At 47.1% G+C, this 15,615-nt stretch overlaps 1 protein-coding gene across 1 annotated transcript in view; it reads right to left on the reverse strand.

Moving 5' to 3' along the window:
• Positions 1–9,219: 9,219 nt before the first annotated feature.
• LOC114003795 (cGMP-dependent protein kinase 1-like) overlaps positions 9,220–15,615 on the reverse strand; it is a 42,017-nt gene continuing 35,621 nt past the window's right edge. Inside the window, exon 3 of the mRNA XM_027751140.2 lies at positions 9,220–9,273. Within this exon, the coding sequence (XP_027606941.2) occupies positions 9,269–9,273 (5 nt within the window). The 3' untranslated portion in view covers positions 9,220–9,268. The remainder of the gene's footprint in view (positions 9,274–15,615) is intronic.

A 15,615-nucleotide genomic window follows, 5' to 3' on the forward strand; every position in this document is an offset into this window, starting at 1 on the left:
CATCTCCTCTGGAGTTACTGCCCAGCTGAGACCCAGCAGGGTGGGGAGGAAGGATGAAGGAGAAATGCATTAAGGAAGGAAGGTGCCTTCGTTTCCTTGCGCACACGTTGTCCTTTGCACAAGAGGAGAGGAGCACACTCTCCTCCCTCACCCAGCTTGGGGTGTTCTATGGTTCTGTGCTGCCCATGACCCCCTTTCAGTCCCATCACAAAGTCACAGGTCCCTCCAGCAGCATCTGCACAGCCCGAGGTGGCCCAACATGCCCCCGCTGCACAGCAGGGCTGGGGGGGGCACCAGAGGGTCCCCGAGGTGGGAGCACCTTCCCACATCCCCAGCTAGGCTGAAGAAGGGAGATTTTGTTCAAAAGGATGGCACAAGGGATGGGATAAAGGCTTGGCAGTCCCGTGAGGTCTTGCCAGGCACGTCATCCTCAGCCCTCCCTCCCACGGCCCTGCAGGGGCACAGCACGGGAGGCTCAGGAATAAAAAGAGGTGCCCAGAGGTGAATGACAAGCCTGAGGCTTCTTTCTCTCTCTCTGGCTTTTATCCTGCAGAGCAGGACCTCAGGGCAGCCACTCCCTGTTCCAGGGAAGAGCTGATTTACGCTGTCAGATGGGTGACCCAGCACCCAAATGTACCATAAACAACACTTGGCACGTGGTCTGTCACGCTCAAAAGGAAACCAAGATAATGGAGTGCAAGTCCACAGGAGAAAATGGGATTTCTTTCCAAGCAAAAATAGACTTGAAAGTACAATAAAGCCTTCAGCCACCCATCCTTCCTGGGGGGTTCAGTCAGTAACGAAAACCAAACCAAACTAGGTGGTTTTTCCCCAGATTACTGCTGGAAAGATTGTGGAATGGCCCGATATGCATCCACTCAGGATGATCCCAGAAAGGGTGCCACTGACTGATTCTTGGGCTGCAGCTCGCTCAGAACAGATGCTTTGAATCCTTACAACCCCAGCATATTAATTCAACTGTCTGCCTGAGACCTGGGGCCTTCTAAAAATAAATGTCTCCTCCCAGCCAAGGCAACTGGGGTTTGGTTTGTTCCTTTGGAGATCAGACCCCATCCCTTGGCTCTTTAGGAATGTGCTGCGCTTTTCCGGACCCTGGGTGCTGGTGTGACCCACAAAAACCCATGATCCCTCAGATTCACATCCCCCTCATTCTGCTGAATCCCCCTGGACTCAGCCTTGGAGGCTCAGCTTGTTCATGTTCTGAGTCCTCCTCTGTCATCCCACTCTGTAGGATCTGCTGTTCATCCCAAGTCTGGGCAACCACACGGTGTGGAGACTCCGCTCCCCACACTCCACTTCCAATCCCTATCAGCAGATCTAACCTGGAATTTCTCCTCCTACAAGCCTTGCCTGCCCTTCAGCCCCGAGCAGGTGAAACTTTTTCACTACCCAGCCCGTTCTGCCACTCAGCGCCAGCGCTCAATAAAACCCTCTCTGCCGCTTTCCCTCAACTGCTTTATCTGTTTGCTGATCTTGTTTTCCCCCATTCACTCAGACACAAGTCCCACACGGAATTACACCGTTCTCCGGGTTCCCGCAGCGCAGGGATCGATATCTTTTGAAAGACAAACCTAAACTGCCTTTTTTTCCTGAAGGCAGCAGTCCCCCTTCCCCTCCCTCCCTCCCCGCCAGCCCTCCCGGTGCTGGCTGCGAAACAAAACCATTTTGGAGGTTATTAACCTGAGCTGGGGAGCTGATGGCAGAATTCTGCACATCCCAGAAAATGGATTCCTCCGGTCCTCACAGCAGCCTAAGTAGTTGTTCCCCGGCATGATTAATACACTGAACACACCGGCGACTGTCGCAGCTCTGCTCACATCTCAGGTTACGGAATTGCTTCTGCTGAGGTTGTTCTCTAAATTAAGAGACCTTCAGACCGCCTGGAAATGCAAATTCTTAGGGCAGCTTAGCAACAGCAGCTCCGGGGGGCGACTGTTACAGGGACAGAAGGAAGAAAACAGGAAGGATTTAAAAAATATCTCCTGCGAGACCTTTGTTAAAACTTGTCAACAGCATAATCTGGCTGCTCTTATGCTGTAAGAATTAGGTCTTACTCGGGTAAATAATACCAGGCAAGGGCAGGAACACTGGGTAGGACTCAGAAGCCTAAGATGCTGTTTCAGTGCCATGTCATGAAACCAGACATCCCTCTCCTCTCCCTCCAGCTGGTGTAGAAATAACAGTGGTTACGGACATGCTGTTGTTTTGGGGGCTCTGGGTACAGAGGAAGATGTGTCTTGCCAGGATTCCAGGAAGGGGTGATGCAGGGAGGCCTGGCTGTAAGCTGGATAACAAGGACAGCGGGGGGAACAAGTGTCCTTTAAGATGTAGGACACTAATAACACACCAAAGTGGACACCAGGTTAAACACTGATTGATGCACAAATCAGTGCCCTTCTGAAAGAACCAATTCTGCCAGCTGAAATCACTTCATTTCCACATGCAATGCTTTAGCTATTGTATAGGGAAAGTCCTTCACAAGCTCCAGCCAGGAATCTCCCATCACACCAGGAAGTTCAGAATACGTCATGAGGTCAAGAAAAATCACACAGTAAGGACTGTGAGGAGAACCTACAGACCACTGTGACCAGGGGGTCATTCAGGAAAGCTGCAGAGAAAAACAAAAAAAACAACAACAAAAAACCCCCAGGTAAATCTCTAAAAATAAGTCTCTTGAAAGACAGAAATCAAGTGTCCACCTAGGTCAGTGCAGTCAGAGGGTTGGCCTGGAGGCTGGTTCCACAGCTACCATGAAATGATAATCCAAACTTACTTAGCCTTGATAATGGCTCCATTATCAAGGTTTCTAATTGGCAGAGTCCCTCCAGCTGAACTTATCACAAAGAAGACAAGATGTGAGCACCTCTTAGTCTTCAGTAAGTGGCCTCTAAGTCTGGCAAGAACAGAGTTTTAAAAACCCCAAATCAGGCACTGAAGGATCAGAGTTCCATAAGAAAGAATGCCATGAGCCATTTCTGTGCAAAGGTGTATCAGAAGCACAGTGTGTCCATTCTGACACACCAGGGAGATCCCCTGTGTCCCTCTTCCTTCCCTCTCTGTTTTCATTACACCATGACTGAGGGGTGGGAATGTTCTTGACGCTCAGCAAACCCTCCATCAGCAGAAGCAGGTCTCCAGACTCCATAGGATTGGGACTTTCAGCCCTCTCCAATATGTACTGAAAGGAAAAAAAATCACACAGCTTCTCTTTTAGATGACTGGAGGCTTTCACAGCCAGATGTTCTGCCTGTAGATCCTTTCCCACCACAGAATAAGCAAGGAGAAAGCCCAGGCACGTTGCTTAAACCACCACACTCTTTAATTAATAACCCACTGAGCTCCTCGCCAGCTCTAAGTTTAGAAGTAGTTTTCTCCCCACCAGCAGAGAATAGTTTTCACTCTGTTTTTGTGATCACTGAGGTTGGAAAAGCCCTCCCAGCCCATGGAGTGCCCCCTGGGATCAATGCCCACCTTGTCCCCCAGCCCAGAGCACTGAGTGCCACGGCCAGGCCTTCCTGGGACACTTCCAGGGATGGGCACTCACAGAACCGGGTGAGGCAGCTGCCAGTCAAACCACCGGAGCTGTGACACGTGGCAGCAACAAGTGACTTTAGAAAAACTCGGTGATTTAAAGCACTCAGCCCTCTCTCCTTCACCCTGCTCAGTCTGACTGGGATGCCAGGGAGAAGTTCGGCAGCACAAGGCAAAGCAGAGCGTTCCACAGCTCGGCCCCCACTGTGAGACAGCAAGAGGTTACAACTCAGAGCAGTCTGGAGACAGCAGCAGGGATTTTTTAGCACATTAGCAATCATCTGCCATCAGGAAAGCTAATTTTTTTCTCATTAGAGCCCGATATGAATCTCTGATGTCGAACAGTCAAGTTCACAGCTGTTCCCAACATGCTCTGGCCGAGTTTATGTGGGAATCATTAGGCTTAACCATGGGGGGGGGAATAGGGGGAAATGTTGGTAAAGAACTTATGTCAAAAGAAATGTGGGAGTTATTAATCCAACCCAAAAGCAGATCCAATGAATAACCAACCCTCCTGGTTCTTAAGGCATTGCCTTTTTCACACTTCAGAGCTTTCTAGGGACCAGGAAGGACATCCAGTGACAAGTAACCACAGTCCCAGAGGCCATCAAGGATATACAGTAAATACCCTGCACGTTGCAAAGATGATAAAACAAATGCCACAGAAGGAAATAACTAAGTCAAATTAATAAAACTGCACATTCTCTTAGGAATATATTCATATTTGAAACTTAAAACTTTCTACCATTCCTAAAGAACTGCTGGTGTGAAAATTGCATCCTGTTAGGATGATTTTCACCACTAAAAAAATGCATTTTCTGCTGTTGAACCTTGTTGCCTGCTCAGGTCTGGTGGTGCCTCCTAATTCTTAGATGGTGGAAACCCCCCTCACTCCTGGCATTCCCTATTCACCTCCTCCACAATATTCAGCAACCTGGTCTAGTGGAAGGGACACCTTCCAGGTTGCTCCAAGCCCCATCCAACCTGGCCTTGGACACTTCCAGGGACCCAGGGACAGCCACAGCTTCTCTGGGCAACCTGTGCCAGGGCCTCCCCACCCTCACAGGGAACAACCTCTTCCCAATATCCCACCTAAATCTCTCATCTTTTAGTTTAAAACCATTCACCATTATGGGGGATAACATCCTGAACAAACACAGGACAATCCAAATAAGTCTCTGCCAGGACTGTAAGAAAACCTGACACTGATGCTCATAACAACCACAGCACTGAACCTGAATGAAGATGTTTGTGATAAGCTTTCATAAATGGTGATTCTTTCTACTCCTTATGGAGCTCTTAAAATCACTAATTTGTAATATTTGAGTGAACACTTGCTGATTTCTATTCTTGGATCAGAGCGATTCTTAATTCAGATGTCCCACAGTTTGACAGCTGATCTGCATAATATTGTGAGTACAGAGCATAACTCATCTCCAGACAGGGAAATAAACCTTCAGCACCTCATTTTTCTGTGTGCTGCAACACAGGGTTCTGAGAAATGCCTGAGTGCCAGTTCTGACCTGTAGGGCTCAGAACACTGGGGTATAAAACAGCTCATTCTCCTCACTTTCCTCAGGGTTCACCAAAGCCCAGCGAGAGCTTTTAACCCTTAAGCTGTTTAGACATCAGGGAGCCTGAGGAATGGGATTTATCCAGCCTTGAGGAACAGCCCAGGAAGGACATGGAGCTGCTGGAGCCAGTCCAGAGGAGGCCCCAAGAGGATCCGAGGGCTGGAGCAGCTCTGCTGGGAGGAAAGGTTGGGAGAGTTGGGATTGTTCAGCCTGGAGAGGAGAAGCTTTGGGGTGACCTGATTGTGGCCTTCCAGGGCCTGAAGGGGATGAAAAGAAACATGGAGTGAGACTATTTCCAAGGGCCTGGAGTGCCAGGATAGGGGAGAATGGCTTCCCACTGCCAGAGGGCAGGTTTGGATTAGATATTGGAGAGGAATTGTTCCCTGGGAGGGTGGGGAGGCCCTGGCACAGGTTGCCCAGAGAAGCTGTGGCTGCCCCTGGATCCCTGGAAGTGTCCAAGGCCAGGTTGGACGGGGCTTGGAGCAACCTGGGCTAGTGGGAGGTGTCCCTGCCCATGGCAGGGGGTGGAACGAGATGGGTTTTAAGGTCCCTTCCAACCCAAACCATTCCGTGATTCTGTGATTTTGTAGCTTAAATTAAGAAACCCTTTCTGAGGGCAGAACGTGAAGGAAAGGTTTCCCTTCCTCCCCATCTCACTCTGGTCAATATTAAAAGAATGAGCTGGGATTCCTGGAGCGTGGGGACGGCGGCTCAGGGACAAAGGGGGCTGTGCTGGCTTCTGTCACCCAAGGACCTGGCTCTGAGTGCTCACACACGATCATCACTCTGCCACAGAGCTGGGAAACAAAGCCAGGGAGAAGGAGGAGCGAGAAGGAGCTCCAGGTCTGCTGATTTTGACAGTTATACAAGAGAATTCCCTGCAAGGGTCCAAGGCCAGGCTGGAGCAACCTGGGATGGTGGAAGGTGTTGGGGTTGGAACTGGACTGGACAAGTTTTAAGGTCCCTTCCAACCCAAACCATTCCGGGATTCTGGGATTTCTTTTGCACGAGATGGAAGACCAGGAAATAAATCCTCCTCCCAGCAGCACCTGTGAGCAAATGAAGCTGCGCAGAGTCACAGATGCTCTGAAGTCTTGGAAATTTTCAGCTCAGGGGGGTTCTCCGAAAAAGGCCTGGTTTTTCCAAGAAGGAAAACAATGTACTGGAGATAGCTGAGAAATGATAACAAGAGGGAGCTGCTGAGGGAAAGCAGAAAATAAACTTCCCTTCTTTTCATTCATCATGCTCAGGTCCAGTTGTTCCCTCCAGATGAACATTAACCAGGACATCTCCTTCCCTCCTTATCTTGTACCGAGACTGGGAACAAACATATTCCTTGGTTTAAAAGAAAAAATCTTCCAAGGATTTAGTTCTGTCCAAATTTTAACACAGGAAACCAGTGTTTAAAGGATATCTTCGGAGATAGTTGACATTTTAGGGCATGTTGACCACTTGGCTCTCATAAAAGTCTGTACTGGGACCTCACAGTTGGGGTTTTTTTCTCAGCTCCTCTGGAGTAACCCCCTGGATTACTACAACCCCCCCAAGGATCACTGGAAAACTAAATTTCAGTGGTAATATCAGTTTTCCATCTTCTCAAATCGTAAAATCCTAGAATGGTTTGGGGTGGAAGAAACCTTCAAGCTCATCTCATTCCAACCCCCTGCCACGGGGGTTTAGGGGCAAAAAAATCACTCCCCAGTCCTCAGGAATACGTTCTGCAGGGATGCCTGGAGTGAAATTCCTGAGTTATTCACGATTTTCAATGGACACAACCCTGAGTAACCTGCTGGACCAAAAGACCCACCGTGCTCCCTTCCAGCCTGACCCATCCTGGGATCCTGAAGTCAGCAGGACTTCTCCAGAGACGGTTTTTCACTTCCCACTGAAGAACTTTCGTTAATATTATAACTTGGCTTCACTTTTCCAACGGGAACAACTGCCACAAGAGAGCATGGCAAAAGAACACACTGTCTTAGGATGAAAACCCCGGGGGGAAAAGAACAATTTAAGCAAGATTTCACATAATTAGGAACAAAGACCTCTTAAAAACTCCTGGACCTTTCCAACCTCCCCCAAAAGTAACAAGAGGAAAGAGGTGGAAGCAGGTGAAGAACACAACACAAGACACAACTAACTTTCAGAAACCTGTGAAGTTCCACATCAGTGACAGAAAAAAAAAGCCCCACAATCCAGCCAGAAAATGACTTCAAGTTACCTCCTACCCCAAGATAAGGGTTTATATCATTTCAGGCTTGATAAACAGTCCCTTGTGGATCTCTGCTGGAAGGCTGGGACTGCAGAACTACAACAGGATTATTGCTTTTCCAGATCTGCCTCATCTCAAACCTCAGCTGCTGCTTTTATTTCTAACATGAGAAAGCCTACCCAGTGTTATTTCATGTTCTGGTTGCCTCACAAAATAGCTGTTTCCAGTCAGAACCGAGAGGTTATGAAAATATTTGGCACAGGATGGCAAACATCTTATTTTTATTAGTTTTTCCATCTTTAATTCCTACGTATTCTGATTGCATTTAATTAGCATCTGTGCCTGGATGTGCTGGGAACAGCAGCTGCTGGGATACACTGTAATTTCCATTATTTTAGATAAACACAGTGCAAACATTGATCTGACATTTTGATTTCTTTCCTAAAATTCTCATTTTCCCCCCAAACTCATCTGCCAGGAAGCTTGAGATCGGGACCCACATATCAAAAAGCAGAAGGAAAAAAAAATAAATCAGAAAACCTTGCAAAACAGTGCAATGAAAAAACCTCCCCACCTCCCTCGTTTGACTTTTTTTTTTTTTTCATTTATCCTCAGATTTCTCCCTGTCAAGTTTCTGGGCTGCAGAGAGCCTTGGCCACACAAATCCATGGGAGTTTTTCCCCCACTGACAGAAGGAGATGAACCTTCCAGCCACAGAGACCTCACGTGTCCAAGGACTACAAGTCCCTTTCCTCCTCAGTTTTCCTGTTGTCACCCTCTCATTTTCCAGCACAGATAAGAAAAAAAAAACAACCACCAACAGATCTTATAAGGTAGAAATGCCCCAACTTTCCAGGTTAAACCAGAAGCAGGAGGAAGTGTCCAAGGCCAGGCTGGGCTGGGCTTGGAGCAACCTGGGACAACTCTTTGGGATGTGCTCCTACAGTAAATGCTGCAGCATTCCAGGCAAGAGCCAGGAGTTGGACTGGAGGATCCTTGCAGGTCCCTTCCAACCCAGGATATTCTGTAATTCCCTAATTCCAGCACACAGCCTTTTTCCCCTTCCCCAAACTGGATATTTTGAGCTCTCTCCATACAACCAAGAGCAGCAGGAAAGGCCACGGAGCTCCCGTGGTTTGGTTATTTTTGTAGATGAGCTTTCAAAGCCAACAAGGAATCCAAAGCAAAATGGAGCCCTAAAAAAAGGGAACGTTTTCCCTTTAAAGGTCCTTTAATAACAGTTTGGATTGCTAAACACTGCAGTCTTTATCTGCATACACAGACTAAATTACAGAGCCGTGTGTTTTAAGGGGCAGAACCAAAGGTCAGAATCCAGGCACTCTCATGTCCACTGTTATGATGAAAAGTCCTTTTATTTTACATTTCAGTTGTGGGAGTCTCAATAAAAGGGAGCTGTGGAGCAGTGGGGGGGTGACAAGAAAGGCGTTTGTGCCTCCCTTTGGAAGTGCTGTTAATAAAATGAACGAGGCTTTATCTCACCAATTTATTTTGTAAATAAAACCCCCTTCACAACAAAGCAGCCTCTGCACAACTGCTGAGAAATACAAAAATAAATGGCACATCAGCTATGATCTTATGTGGGGGAAAAAAACACACTATAATTATGTTTGCCACGCAGCAGGGAGAGTTTCTGAAGAGGTTTCACCTGAGCATTGTCTTCCCTGAAGAGGGGGAGGTGGATATTTGGCTGCCTGTGGATGAGCCAGGTTGTGGGAAGGCATTTCCAGAGCAATTTCTCCCTTTGATAAACTCTGAATGCTCCTCCCCGGCAATGAAGGCTTTGAGCTCTTGCTAAGGCTGCCCCAGCTTTGTTCAGTGCTACACTGAGAGAGCCCTGAGATCCAGAGGAGCTCAGATAATGATGGCACAGGCGGTAAAATCGCTGGGAATCTGAGCAGATCAAGCCGGGCACTCATCCTGAAAATTAAAGTATTCCCAGGTCATCTCCATGCTAAAACTTCCACAGCACTGCTGAAGAACCTGCCAGCAGATCCCTCTCTTATCCAAACCTACCTGGGAAGCTGTGCTGACAGCAGGGCTGGGATGAGGATGGAGCCACAAGGCTGGGCTATTCGGGGGATTCAGAGTTGTACAAAGGCATTATACACCTCACACACCCCACAGTCCCTCTTTCCACTGCTCAGCCTGGCAGGACCTCGAGAAACCTTCAGTTGAAGTTATATTTGATAGGCTTGAAGTCATGAGGTGCCAGCTCTGAGTGCATTTCTTCTCCTCCCTACCCAGAAGTGGCTCAGACTAAGCAGGGGCTCGGTTTTCCTTGCTGAAAAGGAATTATTTCATCCAAGAATATCCTTAGAACACACAGACATCCTCATGGCATTCCTAACATAAACTGTGTAGGGCGTGGGGCCGTGTTCACTCGGGTTTTCTCTGCAAAGAGGTCACGTGCAGGACCAGCACAGGTTGTTTGCTGAGATTTACACAGGATTTCTTTCCCAAATCCCACCTCAGGTGACAGTGAATGTTCCCACTGTCATCTTTTCCCCTGGAAATGCTGGTTTGCCCCGACTCAGCAATCTTTATGAATAAAGTCTGTCAGTCCACAAGAGTCTGTACAGAAAATATCTACCAGCCTGCAGTTTGGATGGAGTTATTTTAAGAGGAAGAGCCTGAATTTATCCCCTAACATACTGCAGAGCAGCACTACCTGCCTTGTTTATACACCCCTAATGCTCTTAGTGCATTTAAAAGGGCTGAGATTTAGCTCTGCAGCTTTAAAAATAACTGCTTTATACAGAATATCAAACTGTGTCTGTCACGAGCACAGTCATCATCCTTTCATATCCCATTTCATCATCCTTTCATATCCCACTTCATCTCATGAACACGCTATGAAATAAGTACAAGAAACGTTTAATTCTCCATCACTAATAGGAGTAAATAATACTCTTGGAAGAGTTAATTATTAAGACACTGTAAAATTAGAATAACAAGCTGATAACAGTGGAAAATTGGCTTTTTATTGCCCTGGATATGGCAGGGGAGCTCAGTTTCTCTCACACAGAGCTCTAATGCTGACGCAGTAAATCAGCACAGCACCTGAATATTCAATTTATCCTAGAGACTGCCATAAACAGGTTTCAGGATGGGGAAAATTTGGAAAAGTACAGAAACAAACAGCTGTAAATATAGAAGCAAACAGCAGTTCACACAGGCTGGGCCTCACTGCTGCAAACCCAAACCTCCCCAGTGCTGCAGCCACACAGAGAAGTCCTCACTTCACCTACTCATGGAAAAAATGCTTAGCTAGAAATAACTCGTGGGCTTTGATGACAAATACACAGTTTTTTTACTTCTAGAACAAAAAGAAAGGGGGAGAAAAATCAAATTTTAGTCTGAATCTATGAACTCCAAAAGGAAGCAGCTGGAATAGCACCCAATTTCTGTAAGGGATAGTGAAGGAATCTCCAAGGATTATTAAACAGGTTTCTGCTCCAGCTTTAGAGTGGCAGATTTTGAAACTTTCAGAGTTTTGGGAAAAGAAAGACTCCAGTGGGAAACCTGAAAGGCTGCAGGATTCCCAAGAGGAGCAGTACCTCGGACTACAGGAAAACCCCTCACCTGGCTCCTGCCCACCTCTACAACAGCAGGATGAAGATTAAATCAAAGAAAAAAGAGATGAAAAAATTAACCAGAGGAATGTGAAGCAGAAGCTGCTGCCACGGGACATTCTCCCAAATCCAGTGGAAAGTCCCAGGAAAAGCAGGTTCTTCAGAGGCCAGAGATTTGTTCTCAGGCTCTGCAGAAAACCCCACTGTGCCATAAATGTCTAATTGATGCCTTCCCACACAGTGCTCCTGGTGGACACCGAGAAAATGCTCCCCAGCCCCAAGAGCCACCCAACACCTGTGCCAGGAGATGCTATTTTTGGATGTCTGCTCGGGAAAGCAGATCCAAATCCCTGGAGAAGAGGTTTGGAGGCTCAGATCGGGCCCAAGACACTTGTTCTGAAAGGCAGAATCAGTCCTGGAAGCAGAACTGCCTTGACTGCGTTGGGAAAGCCCTGCCTGCAATGGATGTAGCTGTTCTTGCTTCCCTGAGTGTCCTTGGGAGAGGCAGAAAGGTGGGAAGCAGCTGCATTATCAGGAAAGATATTTGGAAAGATCAAAACTGTCTGATCCTACACCACAGAGGCAGGAACTGGTCTGAAGGATCACTAATCTGCAGGAAGTCTAGCAATTTATTTGGGCACAGAGGACAAAACAGACCGTGCAGAGGCAAATCCCCCCCTGCATGGGCTCAGCTCCATCTGGTCAGGTATGATCCCAGAGCATGGCATTGATCCCAAACCCCCTGGCACAGCTCAGCCAGCCTGGCTGGACTGAACTGACTGAACTGAAACTGCATATTCACACTTCCCCCAGAGACTGAAGGGATTAGTAACAGACTGAAGAGTTTATAAAGGTGGTTCCAGCCAACTTTTCCAGCGTCTTTTCACCGAAGTCGGGAGGGAAAAAAAAAAAAAACCAAAACAAAACAAAAAGAAAACCCCAAACTCCTCCATGTGGTTTTCTTTGAGATGAATGATGATCACTGCCAGTGCTGGTGAATCCCAGCAAAGACAATGTCATGTGTTTGGACTTTGCAAGATTGTGAAGGACCTCTTGTAAGGGCATTTATTCCCCATATCCCATCCAACCCTGCCCCTCTGGCAGTGGGAAGCCATTCCTCCTTGTCCTGCCACTCCAGGCCCTTGGAAATAGTCTCTCTCCATGTTTCTTTTCATCCCCTTCAGGCCCTGGAAGGCCACAGTTGGGTCACCCCAAAGCTTCTCCTCTCCAGGCTGAACAATCCCAGCTCTCCCAGCCTTTCCTCCCAGCAGAGCTGCTCCAGCCCTCTGATCATTAAGGCTGCTTAAATCCCAAACCAGGCCTCTGTTCTCCACTTCTCTTTCATTGCAAGTGTCAGTCCTACTAATCCTTTCCCTGAGAGGAGAAGGGACTGACTCAGGAGGCCCTGCAAGAGCAATTAGTCCTATTAAATCAGATCCTGATGAGATCAGTCCATAAAGCGAGGGCTCAGAGGGGGAATGACACAAAGACTCCCAGAGGAGGATTTCACCCCTCTGAGACCACGTGGGAGGTCTGCTACAGCCTCCTGCACTTCTCTCTGTACTTCAAACAGCTCCAGAGACTTTGTTTGTCTTCCCTTATCAACACCCAGTTTGATGTCCTGGCAAAGCCGGCGGTTTCTAGGAATAGGTTCCTTCCCAAGACATCTCTGACTCCCAAAAACCCACATTCCCATGGCAAGTCACACAGTTAAAATGCTTCATTCCTCTCGAGAAGCTACCAAGAAATGCAGCAACAGACAAAGTCTCTTTTAGAAACAAAAGGCAAATCCTCACGGCTGAGGACGAAAATAAAACAAAATTTGAGAGGAGAGGAAAACTACTAAAAACAAGGGCTGGGGAAGTGTAGGCTGCTTCTCAGCACGGTTCCTGAAAAGCTGCTGCTGCTTCTTCCTTTTCCCTGCCTACAGAAGCATCTTTCTCTTCCCTCAGGTTCTGGAGCTGTGGTGCAGAGGTGCACGAGGACAGGCGGGGAGGATGTCACAGCACCCGAACCACGAGTGACAGAGGGGTTAATCCGAGGATTTAAACCTTCCTTTTCCCCCCCTGTCTCGCTGCATTACTTCTCCCATACTTTATGAAAACAGCAACAACCATAAAAGGAGGAGCCTTAACACCTATTAATATAGTTTCTAAAAAAAAAAAATGTCTGTTTGTCACGGTGTGACTGTTACTCACATGAGAGCCCAAAACTTGTACCTTGTCACCTGATTTATGCACAGCCCCGCTGATGGATTTCTCCCCTCCTAATGCAGACATCAAATGTGACACGCTGCAGCTGACAGGTTCAGCCAGAGCAGGAGCACAGGGGGGAAACATTTTGGTTTCAGATGTGGGATATCACATTTATCCTCATTAGTGTTGAGGAGAGCACCCACACACAGCTCAAACCTGTCACCGCGGCGCGGATCGAAGATGTGCCTCCCTGAGAGACACCTCGCCAGCCCTGCACATTTTTAAAGTGCTTGCAGGGAATTTTAGAGATGTTATGGCCAAAGGCAGGATGCAAACCTGCAAAACTACAATTTGCAAAGTGTTTAGGGATTTTTTTCCCCTTAAAAAAAAAAAAAAAACCAACCTGGAGGTGGTGGACTCATTTTAGAGGCAGAATATGATTAACCAGAGTGAGAACCTTTTTTGGCTCTAAAAACCCTTCAGTTTTAAGACAAACAATCTGTTGAGCCACTCTTGGAGCAGCAAACTTTCTCACAGCAGAGGGGATATCTCTGACATGTTTATTTTACTCTTTTCCCTCCCAGTCTCCTCAGCCTGGGAGAACTCTCCTGTTGAAGGTGCTCACAGCATCAATGTTTAATGCTTCCCCTGCTATCACAAATACATTCATTTCCACCTTCAGTGCACAGCTGTCAGTTATTTTTTTTGTGTGTTGCCCACCTCTCTTTACCCAATTCAGTTAATACTCAAAAGTTGTGGGGGTTTCTTAGTGAACATGAGGGGATTGGGGGTTGTTCCCTACCTTGAAACACAGCAGAACCTGAAGGAATAACAGTTCCTACTTTGGTATTTCATGTAAATCCTTCTCTCCAAGTTCATGAGAGCCACCCAAGACAAATGGACATGTGCTTTTTGCCTCAAGAGCCCATTAAAACCAGCTCCCTTCCCATGGGGCTCCAGGGAAAACCTTGGTGGGGAACAGAAACACTGCTTGGGATCACCCCAATCCCACAGCTCTCCATGTCCTCTGTCCTGGGAAGTGTCTCCCAGGCCCAGGACACACTCTGTGTTCCTACTGAATGATCACACAGACCCCAGCTGGCTGCTGAGGGACACACAAAGATTCAAAATGATGTAAAGAGGTGTCCCTGCCCACAGCAGTTTTAAGGTCCCTTCCAACCCAAACCATTCTGTGGTTAAAGCCTCATCGAGCTCTGCTGAAGAAGAAGGAATCTGAGGTCAACACTCAGCATCGTTTTAAGATTCACTGAGCTCAGCAAACGGGTTTTAAGATTCATGGTGGAGAAGCAGAACACTCAAGGATCATCACTTGAGAGGTCTCATCAGGACCAGCAGGGTCCTCGTGTCTGCAGAGGAGAAAATCAGACCCGATGGTGCTGCTGCTTCCCCGGGACACACGAGAGCCCAGCAATGAACAGCAAACGTGATGGATGCCCCCAAATCCATCTCACTTAAATTATCATATAAAATCAGGCCAAGCAAACAGCCCCATTGCACAGCTCAGACTTTTGGTAAGACACTCCGTCCAAACGCTGAATCATAAATTACAAACAAGCACAAGAGTGTTGGCCACCAAATCATCTCCAGGACTAATTTTTTATCCGCCTTAATCATGGCCTGAAGGTCAAGAAAGGAAAGAATTAGTGGAAGGAAAACTGTGTTTATTTGGGTTTTGTTTTTTTTTTGAGAAATACCTCTCAGTAGCCCCCAAGATGGGTTTGTCCGGTAGAGGTTTGTAAAGAAGAGTTTATATTTGGGTGCAGTGTGTTTGTAATTGAGAGATGACACAGAAGAGTTTATATTTGGGTGTAGCGTGTTCGTAATTGAGAGATGACACAGAATAGTTTATATTTGGGTGTAGTGTGTTTGTAACTGAGAGATGACACAGAATGATAAGGCAAAATGAGCTCCTGAGCCCCTTCTCAGAACCACACTCCAGCCCATTCGATACAGTCTTCTTCCATTTCCATGACTTCACCACCACTCATTGCATTATGTCTAAACATAGGCCATCAACTCCTCATAATTCTGTTTGCAAGGCATTATGCATATTTAAGGAGCTATCTAAATAACCTTAAATTAAGTTACAAGGCCAAGCAAAGACTGGGGGAGAGCCAAGTCGTGCCCTCACCCACAGGGCTGCCAGAACAAGCTCCAGTGCCCAACAGGCACAGAAGTTTTAGCACACGTTTGTTGTACCTTCATCATCAGATGGCCAGCTGATAAATAATCATAATAAATGTAATCAAATCTGATAAATAATAGAGTTATCTGAATACCAAGCCCTGTTCAATACTGCAAACCATGGTGGACACAGTTCTGCCCATAAATCCCCCCCCAAAAATCCCCTCCAAGGAATGGGAGGAGGCTGAGCACGTTTTCACTAGGAAAAAATGCTATTTAAAGGCAGGGGTTTATATTATCCACAGGACAGATTCTGCACCTCCAAGTACTCAAACAAAGGATTGAGA

Source organism: Pipra filicauda, unplaced genomic scaffold (assembly GCF_003945595.2).
Source record: "Pipra filicauda isolate LSUMZ 115617 unplaced genomic scaffold, ASM394559v2 scaffold652_size184016_pilon, whole genome shotgun sequence".
Classification (NCBI taxonomy): domain Eukaryota; kingdom Metazoa; phylum Chordata; class Aves; order Passeriformes; family Pipridae; genus Pipra; species Pipra filicauda.